The sequence below is a fragment of the Colletotrichum chrysophilum genome (genome assembly GCF_026319265.1).
Source record: "Colletotrichum chrysophilum strain AFK26 chromosome Unknown scaffold_5, whole genome shotgun sequence".
NCBI lineage: Eukaryota > Fungi > Ascomycota > Sordariomycetes > Glomerellales > Glomerellaceae > Colletotrichum > Colletotrichum chrysophilum.
This window is the reverse complement of record NW_026517292.1, coordinates 549,075-569,186: the sequence shown is the minus strand read 5'-3', so window position 1 is coordinate 569,186 and position 20,112 is coordinate 549,075. Positions and strand designations below refer to the sequence as shown.

The following is a 20,112-nucleotide window of genomic DNA, read 5'->3' as shown; positions in this document are numbered from 1 at the left end:
ACCTCCAGACAAGGTAAAGTAGGCAGGTACCTGTTGGCCAGGTCGCGGAGAAGGCAAATGAAGCTGGAGAAGCTACACGCCCTGGTCGGTTCACGGTACGCGATATCCATCAGCGGCGGGCACAACGCGGCAGGGACAGCATTCGACTGAGCAGGACCCAGGACCCAAGACTGGCCAGACCAGTCAGGATCTGACCTCGCCTGGGGGCCCAGTCAGTCATCCAGACGAGGGAAGGATTGATTGATGATGAGCGCGAGAGAAACCTCTTTGAACGAACCTAGTTAAACTATGAAAATGTATTAGGATACAATGGCCTGGGGGTGCCAGGTACAAGCTTGCAATACAGTACGGATTGAAGTTTGAGACGACGGACCTGTTTGTACGAGACGACGAAGCAAGATATTTTTTCCCTTCGCTGTAAGTGTCTGAGGGTATCTCCGGCTTGGCTATGGCGGCGGATTTTTCCCGTTAGAAGAACCGTCAAGGCCGCAAACAGCCTGCCCGATGAGAATGACAGATACTGCGGAAAACCATCTAGTTACGGGCCAGCTGAAGCAGCGGGCGGTGGAGGTGACGACGAACGATGAGTGAGCGAGGGAGCAGCGCCTCAAGCTTAGCACCCACGGGCCAACAACGCCGTCATCTTGCGCCAGAGCTTGAGGGTGCTTGGGATTTTTTCCGTGCTGATTCCCCTGCGGTTACGCGGATGGGATGGCACATTTGGGGCAAAGCTCCCAGTCCCAGCGGTCGGCAGGGCCATGCAAACACCCAGACGGCCTGTTTTTCCTTGGGGACCCTTGCGCGCACACACTTGCAAGCCGGTCAGTGTGCATCACAGTGCGGCTGGCGGGATGGACAAGGTAATCTCGCGAGTAAACAAAGTACAGCGCCCCATATGGACTCGCCGGGCCAGAGTTCCCAGGACCAGGTGAGGTGCAGGTTTCCCAGCGGAAGAAACACCGCTCATTGGACAATGTCACTGAGAGCATGGGGGGAGAGGTAAGGTACTATGCAGTACAGCGGTAGGTACCTGGGCTCAGTGGGAGCACAGGTGGAGTCGCCGTGTGCTTGAAGTGGGAAGGTGGTCCCTCATTCACTTTTTTTTTTTTTTTTCCCCTCCTAAGAGGTATGGATGCTCTTCTACTGGGCGAACCGGCTTCTCGCCGCACTAACACGACCAAGGCTACGTATCGGTTTTTTTTTGGTTTTTCTTCTTCTTTGCTCAGTCACCCGTCTCGCCCACGACGCCGCAACCCCCACAGTCCCGAGGCTTGTGACTGGCTCGCTGACTGTCGGTGATACCTCGCTCATCACTCGTGGGGAGCAGCCGGCCAGCAAGTGTGTGCCCGCGGCTGCTGTTCCTTTCCTCACCTCGAGCTTGTGGAGTCGCCGACTGGGCAAGGTGAGCGTGGGTGAGGTAAAACGCCAGAGGTACGTACACCTTACGCAGCACTACCTGGTTTCGGCGGTACCTTGTCCAGGTCTGACTACCAAGAAGCAGTGAAGGTTAAACACCAATTTGTAGGTAATTTTGAGGTAAGCTCTTCTTCCATCGTACGTACCTGTTGACATCCTGTTCTCCGTACCTCTACACCAGACTGCCTAGCCTCTGCCCTGCCGCGGGATTGCTCGATTTTTACTGCGTCTTTTTTTTTTTTTTTTTTGTCTTTGCCGTCGTCCTTACCATCCTTCACTCGCCTTCGAGGCGGCCTTTCCGCGTTGTTTCCCTTCCTGGGGTCTCCGGGACTGCCCAGGCACACGGGCACATTCTGCCGCCTGCGCAGCCTGTCGCTCGCCTGTAAGGGTACGAAGGTCAGCCGGTAGGAAGACGAAGGCCAGCTTGCGCGATTTTTGCACCGTGGCTGCAAATGACGACACTGCTCCCAATCGCAGGCCTTGCACCGTGGAGTTTTTGTCGTCGGCCTCGTCTCGTCTCAAGTCGTTGGATCGTGCGCCGCCCACGGCTGATGGCTGTCATCAGCTTGCCTCCGACTCTGTCCCTTGCCGCCCGAATGGAACCGCACCGCTGCCGTGAGCTTTGACGCCCGCGATGGGTGGCTGGTTGGACGGTTTCATGGGTTGACGGAACATGACCAGGTCGACAACGACGACGACAATAACAGTGACAACCGATGGGCGGACGGAAGGCGGTCAGCATCAGCACAGCAACGGTCCATGTCTCTATCCAACGGTCATTAAGTGCCTCACCCGGTTCAATTGAAACAATGCGACGCCAATTGGCGCATTCTGGCTCCCACGAGGCTTGTCCCGCCCGGGATTTTGTGGATGGAGATTTTGGACTGCAGTCGCTGTTTTCTTCAGTCAGTCACCACACACACGCATCGCGGACTACACGCCGCGTGCCATTCTGTCGTCTCAGACTAACACGGCTACTAGTGCAAGTTGTGAAAAAATTGAAGTACGTATCTTCCCTGGACATCTTTCGACATGGGATATTACGGCATCCACACAGTTTCAAGGATAGGACAGCAGCACGGTCCAGACGACATCTTCCCATCGTTGTCGTCGTCGCTGTCGTTGTCCATGACTCCAGGAAAGTGGATCACAACAAGCTTTTGGCTCTCCAAGAGTCGCTGCCAGTCATGAGCGTCGACCACTCCGGGGCCCTGGCTGCTCGTGATTGAGCTTTGACAACAGGCTTTCTTTGGGGTGGCTGGGAAGATGGGAGTTGGGAGTCGAAGGCGACCGTCATCAACCCTGCCGGATGCCCAGCTTTTTTTTTTTCCCTTTGGCTTGCCCAGCGCCCTGCGAATGCGAACCCCCAATCAATCGAAACCTGCCAATCGTCCCGTCTCTTATCAGGAAACGGCCCTTTCAAACTTTTCCACCACCGTGCACCGTATCCGCACTGTCGGAGCGCCATTTTCTGTCCAATTCCTGAGTCTTGGCTCGAATGAGACTGGCCAGTGGCCGCCCTGCTGGCTAACAGCTACGGGTAAGGCGGCCTGTGTTGGACGATACGTACTGTGTCGTTCATTGGTCTGTCATTTGGATGTCCGGATGGATTATTTCTTTCTCAACTGACGGAATTCTTCCTCTGGTTCTGCAGCAGCAGCAGCCGATGAACGGCATTCATTGTCCAACCACAGACGTTCCGTATACTGAATTCGGCACCTCGGCCATCCCTTGGGCGGTAGACGTGGACGGGAGTGTCTTCTTCCTCCGTAGGCTGCATTGCGCCTCACTACAAGACTGACGAATGACAAAAAGAGCGCTATGCGAGGCACTCCGGACATGCGTGCATTTCGATTCCTGCACCTACGGATGTTTCTGATGTCTCGACGTTACGTACAGTGACAGATCGCGCACTACCCGTGCCCGTCTTGTGGGTGCCCTCATGAGCAACCTACACAAGGGCGGCCTTCCTTACCTTGCGGGTGGAAGCTACCGGCAACCGCCACTATCAAACCCGCCCTACTGCACCTGCACCAGTCTTGCAAAATGCATTAGCATTAGGCTCTTGGGGCGGCTATTCCGCAACGACTTGGTCTTGTCTGCTTTTGTGCTAGGGCAATCGCCGCCAGCACCGCTGTCGCCGCTAACACATCCCGCTCCTCGCTCAGGTCAATCCATCAAGTCGGGCCATCCACAATTCACGCCCACACACAACCGTTGCCTGTCGTTCGACAGACCTCCCCCAGTCTGCGGATACCTACCGCGGTGTACGAACGACACGAACGACGACACCGACCTCAAATCCCACTATCGGCCCCAAGCCTCTCTCGTCCTGCCACGACGTGCCAGCCGCGTCCATCGCCGAGGCCCTGTTGGTCTTCCCCAAATCCCCAATCCGAGACCCTGTCCTCCATGGAGATGATGGAGTTGGAGGCTGGCAGAGAAGGTCAGGTACACTACCTACCCTGCTGCATACTGCGTATCCGTCCAGTATTCCCCTCAAGCGGAAAGCTGCCATCCCCACCATCTCGCCCGCCCACCTCTAATCCCTTCCGCTGGCCCATCTAACATCGATCCCGGCGAACGAGAAACCGAGCTTTCGCCCAGCCCGCCCCGCTGTGGATGGGCCAGGACGATGACCTGACAGGCTCGGGATGCCCACGACGTCGCTTTCCCCAAGGCCAAGACTCGACGCGGTCTCGTCCTGCTGCGCGACTCTGGTCTGGGTGCTTCTCCAGCCCGGGGAAACGTGGGATTCGACTCTCGGCATTGGCTAGGTCCTGCAGCAAGTGCAGCAGCTACCCCAAAAATGCCTCTCAAAGACACTCTCCAGGAGGCAGTTGAAGCCGTAATGGCACGTATCGAATTGTTCTCGATGCTCGGCCTCGTCCATAGACCATCCGCCGCCATCTGGACCGGCGGAGAATAACCTCAGCGAGCTAATACACATTATCCACGTTGTGTTCTCGACTATCAGGCACGCGCTACGGGACGGTTACCCACTGTTCACCGCACCTCGCATGCATACAGGGTCCCCCATTGTTTGCGGAAAAAACCCTCGCAGATTTTCCACCTCGAGCTCCAGCTTATCGCTCGTCAGGCAAGAAAAACATGGGCCTTGTGTATCCGTACCTGTGGCACTACCGAATACCGACGCCTCCATTGTACTGAGTATAGAAATGGATCCCGGCCAGACGTTCTGCCTTGCCCTGTGCTTTGCTGAGCTGGCATGCCCAACTCAGAATTGGATCACGAACCAGCAGATATGCCGAGTCGGAATCGCACCGATGGCCCCAATCCCTTCTCCGAGCCTCGTCCATCAGGAAGGGTTTCGCGCCCCTACGTCATCCCGACAAGGGCTTTCAATTCCTAACCTCTCTCTTACTCAGTCAGCCGTCGCCGCTCCGGCCGATCCGCACCACTTGACAGGTCGCTTTCGCACCCACCACTAAACAATGGCAGCGTGACTAACAAACGCCTCTTGCCTCGCCTCGCGAACCACACAGCTGACCTAAGCTTTCTGGGAATTCCACCCGATCGACGCTTGAACTATCTCCGTACGAGGCGCGCATCTCCAGGAACCAGTTCTCGCCAACCTTGTGATCGGAGCCGTGTCGGTCAGCCTTCGGTCTCGCCGTTGTGGAGGCCGGGGGATCCAGTCTTCCACGCTCGTCCTCGGTCTGCTTGGCCATTTTGCCTTCGCAGGCGCTGGAACTACCGAGCCGCCTGCCCGTTTACTCATCCGGTTGACAGCCACTTCGATGGGGACTCCTAGCTTTGAACAAATTCGCCGACACTGGAACAGCTCACCGAGAGACTGGCACGAATTACGGATACGCCTCTCTCGTTACACACGGCTACTTCCACTATCCCAGCCTGCCATGCCTTGCCGTGTGGCCACGGACGACGCCCGGGCCTACATTGAGCCCTTGTGTTCTCGCCAGGCCTGTCTGGTTCTCCAGAATCCAACGGCGGTAACCTGCTGCGAACCTGGACAGCTGGAGCCTGGAGATTTCTCGCCTTCGCTCGCCTTACCTCGCAATTGTCCTCGTGGACTCGTGGAGACTCTCGGCGCTTTCTCACCGCCGTCATTGTGCTCTCCCACATCTCCGTTCTTAGCAATGAAGCACGCAGCGCCTGAGCCGGCAGAGATGAGCCATTTCAAATCTTGCAGCCGGATTGGATGATTTGCATATCGTCCACACACCTGGTCTTGGCCGCCTGGGGCACACCACTGTACCGCTGCACCACTACCCACCACCACAGGTCGGAAACGCCCCCGGCTGCTTGTTCCCCCCGATTTCGTCCCTCGAATCGCCCTGGCTGCACTGTGCCTCGGCTCCCGCATCCTGTAGAGTGCGGGGATTTGACGGCCCTGATTCTCCCGCGCTTGCTGCTGTGAGCCTGCCGGTCGAAGCCTCATTCGGCCGTCATTCGGGTCTACATGACCCCCATTCCGAGTCAGTCGGCTCTAGTGAAGTTGGAGAAGGTCGGGGCCTGTAACGAATCGTCTCTTTACAAGTCTTGGCCGCCCACGATGACAGCCTCTTCCGCATTCTGATATGCGCCTTTTTCCAACTCACGACCGCCTCGTTTGCAAGTTTCTAAGACACGGCCATTTCCAAGTATAGATGATCCTTCTTGGCTATCGAGTCCCATCCGCAAACTTCCGCTCAACCGTGGGGGAATGAGGGGATTGAGCGAGAAATACCCCAAAACAATCTGTGGCCATCTAAACGCACTGATGCCATTTACGAGGGAAGAACTGATCCTCGAATTCTTGGCCGGCGACTTGGCGATGCTCAATCGCCAACCTCCAACAATGGCGTGCGAGACGGTCTGCTTCTCGTGAATGCGATCAGCACCCCTATCGTCGTTGCACAACTGGCCTCTAGGACTCGGGCCCCTCAGTGATCTCGTTTACTCTTGTGCATTGCTGGTGCACATTTGCACGTAATGACACGCAGGGACTAGTCACGATAAAGGCTCGGTCCCGCCACGCCACGAATCCCGATCCAGTTGCCAGACTATCGGCCATGGTTACAGGCGACGCCGTCTTCCCCAGCGCACGGCACACTGAATGCCGCCGTCCAGCAGGGTCTTCTGGGCGCGACCGCTGGGGTTGAACCCAGCTTTTACAGCGTTCACCTGGATTCTTGTGGGTGATGAGGTGATCCAGTATCCATCCCCCCGTCCACCTCCGGACGTGGGCTCGTCGGTGGAGAACCATGGGCTGAGGAGCAGCGGAGCAACCTTAGAATCGATAATGTCAATATTGGACTTGGGAAGTCTTGGATCAAGATCATCCCCCATCAACGCAGCAGCTTCTCTACTCTTGTTGGATTGAATTATCAACGGATACGGCACGCTTTTGAAGCGCTTAAAGCGAAAAGGGTTAAATCGCTGGTGCCAGACTGTGCTGTCATTGGGGGGCACGGTTGGCATGCTTCCTCATTTGCATCATGTCACCGTCTTTGCGCCCATGAACCCTGGCATCTTCGGACATTAACCTGTGGGTGAAATGGATACCATCGCGTTTGTTTACATCAGTCACCACGGAACCGGCGCGTAACCTGATAGGGCTCGATTGGGTCTGGAGTCAAATTTCGATTTCTCTTAACGAGAAGAAGGGGCGATCCTCCCAGTCTGCCGACACGTCGCTTCATCTCGTCCGATTGAAATTGCTCAATGCGTCTGATGCCTCCACGATGGACGTCATAGGTCGTCGCAGGGCTGCCTGGAGGGGTGTGGAAGTGGACTGCTGTTGAGCCAAAATTCGAGATTGAGTCTCCGTCTGACTACAACAAGCAATCAAGTCTGAATGGAGACATTCCAAGCACGCGCTGCACCGTACCTGAATTGACAATTTAGCTGCAGCTGCGGCCAAGACGCTTCGAATCTTTCCGGAAGGAAAAATTGGAATGCTGCTAGAGTCTCTGAGTCGGCCGCTAACGTTGTGCCGTCGTTGGAAAAACGGCGCAACTCGACTCGTCGGCTCGACTCGCTACGCTACTTGGCGATGGAACGTCGAGGACGACGCGCGCAGCACAGCATCGCATCGAGGCGGCTGACTGCGGCCTGCAAGGTCGCATGCGCGCCACACGCGTACGGCACAGCTCACCACCGACAGCTTCGGGGAGCAAGCCAGGCAAGCTCCTGAAACACACCAATGAAAGTGAAACCCGGTCAAGAAGCCTGTTTACAGTTTCTTGACAACGAAATTCTTTGTCGATGTGATTTACTCGGGACTCGATAGCCAAGATGGACATCCAACGTTGGATTTCTAGCGGGATCTTGCACGCTCAGACAGACCAGCGGTGCAGGGCAGCCCAGGCGAGGCTGGGATGGGGCCGGATTTGTCTTACGAGAGGCGACGGCACCGGGAGTTACCAGGTGACATTCCATACGGCACATCGTCATCAAGCGGTGAGGATTCACATTCACAGCGTGGAGTTGCCGTTGGCTAACGATTACGGGCCGTATCTTGCTGTGGTTCGTCGCTATGGAGCATGGCTTATGGGATCCCGCCCGCCCCGTACCGTGAGAAGGCACGAGAAAGGGGACGAGTCAGTGGGCACTGAGCTCTTGCTCCCTGCCGGGAATAGGGCCGGTTTGTGTGCCGCGGTTTCCCTCTTGCGGTCGGTGTTGGGACCCATCGTGAGGATGGCCTGGCCCATATTACCCCGTGAGGTATTCGTACCTTGGGGGAGTGAAGCCCGGAAAGTCTCCGTCCAGCTATCGGTGAGGTAGCGCTCGACGGAAGGAAGGCCATTGGCACGCAAGTCCTGTCCGATGTTCCACACTTCGAGCCGACCTTGCACTTTAGGGCGGTACGGAGCCGAATGCTTTGCTCGCGTTGGACGGATGGGATGCAATGGATCTGGCATTTTGATTGGAGTCTCCATCTTGCAGCGACCGAGCCGCGGCAATCCAGAGACCAGACATCAAGATGGCGCCAGTACCCAGAGATGCAGCCAGCTCCTCCCGGCGCCTTCCCGGTACCGTATGCGACCGTCGCCCATACGGCCCAGATGGACTTCGATTGAAAACTGCGTATTGGTCAAGTGTTTTTCTCCACAGGCGACGACAGCGATGCAAGCAGAACCCATCCGCCCGTCCGCCTCCTCCGCCGTCTTCCTCGTGCTTCCGCCCTTCTAGAAGCAAGCTTGGAAGCGGATTAACTCAGTCATCTTGGGGGATGACCGCTGCGGACACTAATTGCGATCACCTACGCACCGTTCTCGACAGACACCGCAGGTCCCGGGACGCTTCACGCTGTGGACAGTGTGGGCACCCAGTGTAATTATTGAGTGTCAGTGTCATGCAGGTGACTACCCGCTAGAGATCGGTTGGACTCTCGGAGCGTGTGAGAGGTGTTTATTTGCTGTGCAGGTTTGCCTGTGTTGATTTGTTTATCTGTTGACTCAAGCCAGGCCCCTTTTGTTGTCTTGGCCCTTTCTTGGCTTCCCCAGGGCAACAGCGCGCAAGGGGAAAATAGCATCTTCAGCACTTAGCTTGCTGTTAGTGAGCGGCAGGCGTCGGCTCGGCGTCTGGCTTGAAGGGGTCATTTTGCGACGACACTTCATCGTCTTCCCTCCTTTCATCAACACTTTTTCCTACGCAGTCACCATCATCGCATCTTGTCCGCCTTCTTGCCTCCCTGCGGACGGCTGCGACGAAACCATGACAGCCAACCGACTGTTGCACCACCGTCGGGAGACTCGGAGCAGCCAAGACGCCTAGGAGCATATTGGCAACATTGGCGATTGCAAATCTGCAAGTCAATCGAGTTCGATGGGGGAAATAAGCTTCTTTTCTCCTGAGAGATCGCTCTTTTCTCCCACGCCACGGAAATGCCCAGCCAGATGCGACCGACTACTGCGGCCTAGCAGATCATTTTGCCTTTTTCTTCTGCGGAAAGCGAAACCAAATCCTAGAGATGTGCAATGCGGCGGCATGTCTGCTGGTTGCAAAGGATGTACTTGCCACGCCAGTAGTTGGTGTTTACCCCAGAGTTCTGAACTTGGCCGGAGTAACCTGACCATTTGGTGTTCGTCCGGTCTTTTGTTTACAGTTGCCATTGTCCCTCGTGGTGATCAACGGGTGAAATTCATGCATTTCCTTCCAATCTCGACCGTCTTGTTTCCTCGACGCGGTGCGTTTCGAGTTTCATTAAACATTGTGGGGTTTGCGCAAGAAGCAAGAAAGCAGTGGTGGGATGACATGACTTTTGACATGTACACAGTGTCGGGCGCATCTCGCAACACCCATACCGGCAGGGACCTTGGGGCTTTGTAGTTCTTGGTTCTGTCAAGTGTTGGGCACGAAGACGTCTGTGCATTTTTGGGTTCCAATGTTTCGAAACCCTTTTTTTTTCCTGTTCCATTCTCCAACCTAGATTTCTTTGGATGGATGTATGGGATGTTGGGAGTCAGTCGCTAAGTGGGCTTGGGCCTAAATGTCCGGATAGAGATGCCGCTGCCTGTTGTTTTGCGGTCTAATCCTATCGCAATAGAAGACACTGCGTCTTCCTGCGATCCTGCATGCATGGCATGGCACCGGATCTCTGGTTGGGGGATTTCTTCCTGTCAGAGCTGTCACGGAGCGTGCGTGCGTGCTGAATTGGGGACCCGGCCGGGTGGAATCGCGTGACGGGCTGGAGTTGCCGCTGCGTGCTTGAAGTTTGATGGGATAGGAGTGATATCGCGGGTATAATGAGCGCGGAGGTAAGCGTCAACTGCAGGTTATGCCATGTTCCTTTCCACGGAGTTGAATAGCTCCATGCGAGTGTCCTGAACCTAGACGATGATGATGATGATGGCGATGACTCCTTCGTCCGATATGGATGACTTCTCCCTGACGAACGCAACGTCTCCCCTTGTTCCTGAGCTACATCACATCCGGCAACTCAAGACATCGGCTCGCGAGGCTTTCTGGGCGTGTATGAGATTGTGCGTGCCTAGATCTAGATCTTTACGCTCTCCGGCAAGTAACGTAGCGATAACGAGATCGATCCAGGGGCGGCGCGCTGGGCTGTGAGTTTGTGTGGCTTATGAGGTTTTTTTTGGGCTGAGTTATTGAAACCTTGGCGGGCATTCATGTCCCTTTCGTCGCGCATATCGGACGAAGTTGATGTCATCATCTTCTTCGGCTCAACTTGGCGGTCGGCTTGGACGGTTGGCACGGCTATCACGGTTGTTGGAAACACGCCCCTGTTGTGTCCTGTCTGCCTTGCGTCTGAACGTGGCTTCTGGGGACCAGACGACACGGAAGAAGGCGATGTGATAGTTTGTGAGTCCATGGGGTTTGGACTTCTGTGGCTGTGATGGTGGCTTTTCGCGTGAGTGGCCCGGATGGCTGAGCCTCTCTCTCCCCCCAGCTTCGTTCTCGGTGGGTTGCGTGGAGTTGGTACGGGAGACTGGGGCTCGGCGGTGAGCTTAACGTTCTGTGGCTGGGTTTGTGAGGAGAAGGGGTGTCGTCCCTGGGTGAAGAAGGTGGCCATTGAGTTTGTGGCTGGAGGTTGAGTTTGGCGGTGAAGATGAGGCAGGGGAGGTGCGGTGAAGGCGTGAGGTGGATGTTGAGGTGGGTTTGGGCGCAGAGCCTCATTATTCAGGTAGGGACAGACGGGTCATGGATAAGTGGGAGTGTATGGTGGCGGTTGTACATGATGCCGATTTGGGCTCCGGCGCGGGGAGTAGAAGAGCGGTTGTTTGTGTTGGACTTTGCAAGATGGAGAGCGACTCGTGGTGTTGTGGGCAAAGTTGCTGCGGACTGTATGATATGTGTATCTGGCGATGTTTGGGTGTATATAAGTGGCCGTAGTTTAGGTTGATGAACTCTCACACAGCAATTGGCTGGGCCTGTTCCCTACCGGATGGATAGCGGAGAAAGACGCCAGCCGCGGCAGAACCAATTCTGTTCCCTTCTCTCTATAAGAGGAAACGGTAGGTAGGATATACGTGCGAGGTCAGGTGAGCTGGTCTGTCCGTAATGAATGCTGCCTGTTGTCGACGCCGTATTGAGGTTACTACGTCTGTGACGGTGAAGGGGGCCAGAGTTCAGACAACGGTTCTCTTGACATTGAAGAGATGTGTCATGTCCCTGAGGGAATCAGCCGTTGAGCAGCTAGTATCAACCTTTTCGAATGGAGTGACAGACAAGGAGTCATTTCTTTGCAGCTTCAAAGGCATGAACTGGCGTGCGATGCCCACTTAAGGACTTTAAAGCGGACAATACCCAGATATGGCACTTGCCTTTGACAGCTTTGAAATCTGCTGTGTGATACTTCAGCCCTACGATTGAATCCGTTGGCGCGTTAGAGAAGAGAGTACGATTGCGGCCGATATATAAATGCAACGCAGACGCAATGCTCACTCACGGATCAAGATTTCCTCTCAGTTTTCTTGGCTTCTTCGTAGAGACTACAAAGAATGTCGTGGGAAGCACACATACCTATGTCTGGCAACTTTGAAAGTACTCAAGGAGGTAGGACACAGCTTCGGAGTCTACTACGAATCTCCGCCTCGAGAGTATGCATGCCAGATACACTAAAGAGAATGATGGAATACGAAAAGACAAGCGTGGATCTTGATTTCTCATCGCTTTGATACATACGAGAGTAATGCACCGCCTCGTTTGTTAGCTGATTGTGCAAAATGCGATCAACCATCGCTTCTCAGCACGAAATTGCTCCGTTGAGACGGCGGGAAGTTGCTTTGAACTCTTATTTAGCATCATTATGACCGTCTGCATCTTTGTCATAGCTATATACATCACTTATTGGAGATTAATTATATACATTAGTATGCTATCTTCACGAAGAATTCGTTTCGTTAATGCTCGTATTTTCAACCCAGTCTATAACCGCAGCTACGTAGTTGCCGTTGTCAACTAGGGGAGTGATCTCATGGGTTTGCTTCTCGAAACACAGGCAAATTAGGTGGGTTCCGTGGGAGAATATTTCTTCACTGGACGTAGAGGTACCAGAGATGTGGTGCGCTATTTTCGTTATGCTCAAGCGCAGGCAGCCAGTCTCTTCAGGGTTTGGACTTTTGCCGGAAACAGTACCAGGAGCATGTACTTCTCAATAATTAAGTTTCTCCTCTGTTGCATGACCGCTTTGCTCTGCGGAGCCTTGGTGGCTCAATACCTTGCTGGCTGGCTGGAAGCAGACGAACAGGAACTTTGACCAAAAGCATTGAAACGTGACCAACGTCCTCGGTACTCATCTCCATCCTTAAATTTCATGAAAACAGAGTCACATCTATTCGTGGCCCCGTCCTGGTCTTAAAGTTGTCCCTTGAATGGACTTGATGTCGAGGCATGCCTAAGCCTCAGTACTCGAGAAAGTAGTTCCTTGAAGCATTCAAATCCCGGTGAACTTCGTTCAAATAGACTTGGCTTGTGAGTTTCATGGCGAGTGACCCTGCAATTTTTAAGGTCTGGCATTCGAAGGTGTGAAGTGGCAGGAGCTCAATCTCGTACTAGAAACAACACTTCACCACGGTGCTAGACTTCGAATTCAGCCGGTGGTGTTGAATTACTAGAAATTAGGAGATTTGGTCTGGCGGCGGCATCTGAATCGGATGACCAAGAGTCAGCCTGTCTCCGAATCAGTTATAGCTGGGTCGGTTCCATTGCGAGTAGAAAGGACTGGCTTGCGGAGATGTATCCATAGGGTCTTATAAGCAAGGCGAAAGATCATGATCTCTACTCAATTTCATTCAAAGAGTGCGTCTAAGTCAACATATTCTCACTTGCGCCCTCATTTGCACCAACTGATGGGTCGGAGTACCTAGGAGCGCACCCGATAACGACATCATGCAGCTCAGCACAGTAGTAACGCTTATAAGTGCAGCCGTCCGCTGTTACACAAGATACGACGGTACAGACTTTCGACATGAGTTATCAGAGCCTCTTCACAACATAGTACTCAAATGGACAGGTCTCTTTGCGCGAGAGTTGCACCCGGGAAATGCGCTTCCAGACAATCATCTCACCATCAGCAAGTATATGCCGGCGCATGAACTTCTCGAATATCAGCAGCCTGAATCTTGGGATGTAACCCAATAACATGCATTAAGATCCGGAAACCATCACGCCGCCCAAGACAGGAGCCAGGTCTTGGGATATGCAACTTTGACGCTCTTGCGCCGGTTCATCTCGCTTCTTTCGAGCAACTCAATAGTCAGTGCAGACCCATTAGCCCAATTCTAGTCTACTCATCGACAAATCCAAAGAAGCAGTCCAAAGAGAGCAAATTTTGAAGCACGTGGATGATCCAGGCTCATCCCGTGACTTAGCATTCGATCGGCCGAGACAAGAGGCAACCGAGCTCCGTCGGCTACAATCCGTACGATATGGACAGATGTTAATTAAGTATAGTATCGGAATTGGAGCCAAGTATAACATTAGAAGAATGTTAGCAATCGATAAAGAGTTCGCAAGAAGTGAGGGTTTAGGGACCGGTGCAGTAGAAGGAAAGGCAACAGATCACACGCGTCATCTGGCTTGGATATCAATGTTCTGACATGAGACCATCGTCTCCTGAGACTCTGAGATGAATGAATGAAAGATTAGGAATTAGGCAGCTACAGGATATTCAAAAAGAACATCTGAGAATGGGGATTCTATGAGTTGTGGGACAATCATCTTTTCTCGGAATGGTCTGCTTCTATCCGGAATAGACAGGATAGCAACCCTAGACTTTCAGCTCTTCGGCTATATCTTTTCAGACAGTGGTCTGATGTGTATTTAATATTATAGAAATCATGACTACGGGTCATGTTGAGGCTGATCCTAGTATTCAACGAGCATACTAAAAGCACGGTGACCCTGCTAAGCGATTACTTTCAACCCGAAGGGTAATACATATAGGCCTCGTGAAACCTCTCAAAACTCTTTCTAGCCACAAGAAATGATTCAACTGTGACTTTTCTGGTTGAGCAGAACAAACTGAGTGGCTTGAAGAAAAGGGTTTGTAGGTTGATGGTGCCACTGGTCCTCGTGAACGCCAGCGGCTCTTCCCACATCCCTCGCGTATTAACCTGACACCAAGCAGAGAAGCGGAGTCCGAGGCCACAAGAACATGTGAATACGTTATTGAAGATGGCAAAGGAGCAACAACTATTGCAAGATGCATAATTCGCCATGCGCTGCCTTGCCCAAGGTATGGGTTGCCTACGGGGTGAAGCTACTTGCTCCTCATCTCCGGCCTGTAGCATCACACTACAAGAGTGCGCGTGATTTTCCTTGAAAGCTCCTAACCATCTTAATTTCGAAGCCAAAGGGCTGGGACACACGCTCGCTAGGCTACTGCTGAACGAGAAGGCTGCGTCCGAAGCAGAGAGGAACACCTTATCTCTATGTACTGCTGGCCACCACACGTTAAGATGTTACCCTCTCCTTTCTCATCGAGTTATTGTGCCATAAAATGACAGAACATAGACTGCGAGTAGTCGTGCCTATATACATGTCTTTGGGGTGTAAGATGGTGTGGGCAGGCCAATGAGGCGGAGGAAGGGGCGGAAAGGCAAACAGGCGAAGACAAAACCCTGTGCATATTTGACATTACTTTTTTCTGTCTTATGAAACAGAGCCTACACCAGGGCAAAAAAATAGATATCTCTTACCTCTGTCAGTAGTCCTCGTCTTGTGAGTATGCATTCCTTCTTCTAACACCACACCACAGACTCCAACCAATCATACCCCAAGTACTTGTGGTCCTAAACCATTCTAATTACAGAAGCATTCTAAGAAACAGCGAATGCACCTGAGCCTAGACGGGCGATCCATGTGTGTCTTTTCAAGAAGACTTGCCAGGCCAGTCCCTACTTATAGTCCGACTTCGCGTCCAGGCGACATATGGTGGATGACGAGCAGGTACGATTCAGGTCTCTTTAAAATGACGCATGTGAAGTCTTCGTTGAGTATTCAACCACCAAATCGGACAGCCAATTGGCTAGCCCCATTGGCAGTTTGCTATCAACTGTGACCCTGGTCAGCAGGCATCATACAACAGGCTGTCTGTGCTAACTGAAAGCCCTGGGATATCATCGTCATCCTCAAAGTGTTTGAATACAATACGCTAAAAAAACCACGATGCGTCAAACTTAAACGGCAGAGTGAGTACGTTGCAGGACCTTGTTCCCCAATAGAGACGATCAATATATGTTGTTCGCAGTTTTCTCACTTGCAACTAGCGTTCAAGAACACAATGTTTGGTGCTTCTGACCACACCTGCATTCCTATCTTTAAATACTTCGACCCGCCAACAGATATGCACGGGGTCTACTGGCCATCAAAGAAGCTTGGGTCGCCACCAGTATCATCATATATATTTGACCTGCAGCCACAAATACTGACACTTCAACAATGACGTTTGCCTTCTCATATTCGATAAAGCTCTCGAATGTTCTAAACAAGTTAACAACAGGAGAAAAAGTGCCGTCGATTATGCCTCGGCGTCTCTGAGCCTGGCTGGCGCTCATGCAGAATCATCTAAAATACTTCAAGGGCGAGGATAGACAGCAGCCGCATGTCCTTGGAATGTCGGCATTGTCTGAGGGAAGGCTTTTAATCAACAGAGGGCAGGCAGCGGGAAGTGGAAGCCTTGAATGAGAGTTCAGACTCCATCGTAAACTTTTCTGCAAGAGACCATTTAATTGTCGGTGCCGACTTCCTAGACGAGCTATAGCATCACTTTTATACCGCCTCGTCAGCAGTTGAGTAGACACATTCGTGAAGCGGACACCTGCAAATGATCATGTCGTTTCTCAACATTAGATAGTTGCGCATCTAGCACTGCCTATCCAATAGTCTTCCACAAAGTGGTTCATCTCACCACACCACCTTCTATCTTCTAGCTCAACGGTTCGCCGCGGGAAACACCTGCCATTGCAAGAACAGTCTTCCCGTCGGAAGTATTTAACCCGCTATCACAAGTGTTCAGTGACTTACAACCCAAGGACCAAATAACAGGAATCTATACCCAGCTGGATGAATCCCGTTGAGCAAGCTAGGCGGAATGAAATCGTTAGGGAACCAGATGCAATTAGGCCTAAACACACATCCCTATCACCAGCCAAGAGACGCAAACTTGTGACTGTCTTGTGGTTGTTCATGTCAAATACGCCAATAGCACGAAAGATGGAGGACAAGGTCGGGAATCTACTCCGAGTGTGACTTCAGGGCGAATGTCAACGAGCCTCGACAGATCCAACCTATAGCCTGTCTTGGATGTGCGAAAAGGAAGCTAACGAGAACACGACTGAATTGGCGCTTGATGGGACACGAACACCCGTCCCTCGGCCTTTATATCCAGCCATGCCACCCGTCAAGAAGACAGCGCTCACAGTGCCCTCGGTCGTTGCTCCATTGCAACACACGCAGCCAGACAGCCAAAGAAGCCACGCTCTTCAAATAACCACCATCGCCAGCATCATGCCGCAAGCGCGAGCAATTCAACATCTGACCAACCCTACCACGAACCCGCCGACAACAACCCCCTACCCGCACCGCCAAGACCATCTCTCGCCAAAGCGAACCCCATGGCGCCATCCGCTCCAGTGGAACCACCTCTCCCCGTCCCGAGATCGCGGGTTCCCGCAAGGACTCGAAATGTTTCACGGGGCAGTGCGGCAAGGATAATCAAAATGGAGTCCGTGACCCTTCAGATGCGCGCGAGCGCGCGGCTACCCCGTCAAGCTTTCTTCCCTTCTCTTTCCCGGCGGGAGAGGCATAAACTCTAAACGCTCGGCCGGCCCGGGAGCCGCGCAGGCCGCGCCCACGCCGCGTCAGGAACGGACGTCGAACCGGATCGACTCCGTATCGCATTATCGCGAAGGTTGATCGGGAGCGGTGGGGGTGGCTCCTGCTGCTGCTACGCTACGCCCTTGATCCACCGGCGCGCATGTCACGGAAGAGCAAAAAGGATGGGTCTACATTGTTTCATGGAGCATTTGTCTATGGTTCCAAGGGACGCAAAAAGGAGCACATCCCAACAAAGCGTATCTCTAAGTGAAAGCAGAAGCAAGATGAACAACAGGTACAGACGCGGAGCCCCGGGATTTCACTCGCACGGGGCATCGGCGGAGTAGTCCGTGGTGTTGATGGAGCAGCGGCGGCTCCCCAACACGGACACGGAGTCCCGCCCCCGACATTTTGTCGGCCAGCCTAATTCTAAGCCCAATAGCCTTTCCAGGTATTGTTTCCGAAACGCCGTTTCTTAGTGCTTAGCGGTGACCTTGTCGCCGGTGAGCTTCTCGACATAAGTCTTAGCCCTGTAGTCATCGTGGTTAGCTTGGTCCAATGTATCTCGAGGAGGCGGGATAACTCACATATCACCCATGGCAACCATGCAAACCGTCTGCCAGACGCCGAGACCAATACGGGGGGCAACGCCGCGGTAGAGACCGGCGAGACCGTTGGTCGAGTAGATGTAGCGGAAAGTGTTACCGACAGTCATCTTCTTGGGTCGGTTGGGGTCCTCCTTCTTGCTCTGCATCTCAACACGGATAACCTCGATGGGCTGGTTCCAGGCGGAGAGACCACCACCAAGACTGGAGGCAAGAATCTTCTCCCAGGCGCCGAGCTTCTCACCTTCCTTCTTGCCGGTGACGTTGCGGATGCCCTGCTCAGCGAGACGGGACAGACCGAAACGGGAACCCCAGTTGGTCATCTGGCGGATAGCGACAGCGTTGACACCCTTGTTGATACCGCGGATACCCTCCTTGCGGTAGATGTCCATGAAGGTGGCGAAGGTGCTCTGGGGCGCGACGCCCGCGGCGGCCATCTTGTGCTTGGTAATCTCGACCGTCTTCATGCAAGTGCAGAAGCCCATGGTGGCATAAGCCTGGGCCACACCGCCGGTGATACCGCCAACGATACCACCACCGAACTCAGAGGCACCGTAGCTGCGGGCGTAGAATTCGGCTTCGGAGGCGACGAAGAGGAGGACGGCGCCCTTGGTGGAGGCTTCGATCCAGGCCCAAGGGATAAGACCCTGGTAGACTATGAGGGGTCAGGTCAGCATTGGATGCTCAAATGGATCGATTCGAATGTCGGTTTGTCGAGCTCAATTCGTTCGTGACGGCGACCGAAGAGACGGAGGGATTGGGTGTTACTCACAACCAAGGACACCGCCACGTCCCCAAATGCGGCCCAGGGCAGTGCCAAAGCCGTCGCCACGGTTGGCAGCCATGGTGGTCTTGACGACCTCGAGCGGCTGGCCGAGCGTGGTGACCTCGAACATGTTCAAACCGGCGCCCAACAGCAAGTTGGAGAACTTGATGGGCTTCTTCTCCAGCTTCTGGGGCTCCCCGATGGGGGCGGGCATAGTGGCGACGGCGACCATGGCTCTGCTACTTGTGATGACGGAAAGGGGCCCTGACCAAGGGAAGAGGGTGCTTCTTCGCGGGGGAGGACGGCGGTTGTAGTCGTCGGTTTATGGGTGGTATGGGGTAATGCTTGTGAATGGAGCAAGCTTTAGCTTGGAATGGGGAATGCGGTAGGTTGCGGGATAAAAGCTGGGAAAGACCTCGGATATCGAGCTGTTCGGGGCGTGTCTCGGGGGAAGACCGAGGCAAAGGGGGAATTTGTTAGGTGTCTGTTAGAGAGAGAGACGAGCGAAAAGCGTCGGGATTGGCTTGAGTCGGGGTGGGAGTTCTCAGTAGGGGACTTGGAACAGTGAACGGGAGAGAACAGAAGGACTACTCCGGAGCTGGGAGCGAGGGAGAGGGCGCTTTTTGCACGTGGGAATTGGGTGGGTTCTGGAGGGAAACAGTGAACCGGGGGGACACTTGGAGCTCCTCAATTTTTTTTTGGCTTTCCTGGTTTCCAGATGGCCCCAGGGCGGGCTAATACTGGGCTGCTGAGCTGCCGCTGAGGAGGAGGAGTTGCGCTGCCAATGCGCGCATACGCAGGCAGCACGTATTGCTGAGTTCAGCGTAGCAGCAGCAGCAGATCACATAGCCACAAAAAAGGAACAGACGTGTCCTGTCCAGCCAGTTGGTTGGCTCCCTCGAGGCAGGTGGCCGAGCCCTTGCTGCCCTTTCCCCCAATGGTTGCAACAGCGTATGTCAGCTTGGCGAGGATGACTCCCAGGTACTTTGCGACTGCCTGGGAAGAAGCCTATTGTCGTGGTATCGGCTACATGAAGGGCTGCATTGGAATGTCAAATTGTGAGACTGTCCTCGAGCGTCGCGAAGAGGCCAATTGTCCAGACACGCCGTAGTACCTAATCATTATAAGACGAGAACTCCCTTTCCTTCTCCCTGTGCGTCTCCCGCCGCCTCGAATACCTCTGCTGACCTGAACAATGGCGGCACTTGTCTTATTGCATTCCCTGTTGCCTGCCATATGTACTTGCCGCCGAGATGCGGTCTGATGTCAGCTCAAGGGACAAGAAACAGAGAGAAGTCATCAGCAAGTCCGTCCATTCTTCTTACGTCGTCGGACTTCATCTCAGGAGACACCACCACACAACCACTCACAAAAGAGCTGTGAGCTGAGCTTCCAGCACCAGTCCCAAAGAAATAAATAAAAAAAGGGTCCGCCGGCGCGCGGTTCCATCTGTCGCAGTCGCAGTGCCACGGACTGGCCCGTGGGTTCTCCGCCAACCACACCAAACGGGCACTAAAACGCTCGTCCTGGAGCTCAACCTCCCCAACAGCTCCAGCCTTGTCCCCATCTGGAGAG

At 53.8% G+C, this 20,112-nt stretch overlaps 2 protein-coding genes across 2 annotated transcripts; both read right to left on the bottom strand.

Annotated features, from left to right (window-relative positions):
• Nucleotides 1–4,864: 4,864 nt before the first annotated feature.
• Nucleotides 4,865–5,108, bottom strand: COL26b_001262 (uncharacterized protein; the record flags this gene model as incomplete). Its single annotated transcript, XM_053174217.1, has 2 exons — nucleotides 4,865–4,922; nucleotides 4,978–5,108. The coding sequence occupies 2 exons, from the start codon at nucleotides 5,106–5,108 to the stop codon at nucleotides 4,865–4,867; spliced, it is 189 nt and encodes a 62-aa protein (XP_053041927.1).
• Nucleotides 5,109–17,641: 12,533 nt separating this feature from the next.
• On the bottom strand, nucleotides 17,642–18,751 carry YHM2 (Mitochondrial DNA replication protein yhm2; the record flags this gene model as incomplete). Its single annotated transcript, XM_053174216.1, has 3 exons — nucleotides 17,642–17,696; nucleotides 17,754–18,426; nucleotides 18,544–18,751. The coding sequence occupies 3 exons, from the start codon at nucleotides 18,749–18,751 to the stop codon at nucleotides 17,642–17,644; spliced, it is 936 nt and encodes a 311-aa protein (XP_053041926.1).
• Between the last annotated feature and the right edge of the window lie 1,361 nt (nucleotides 18,752–20,112).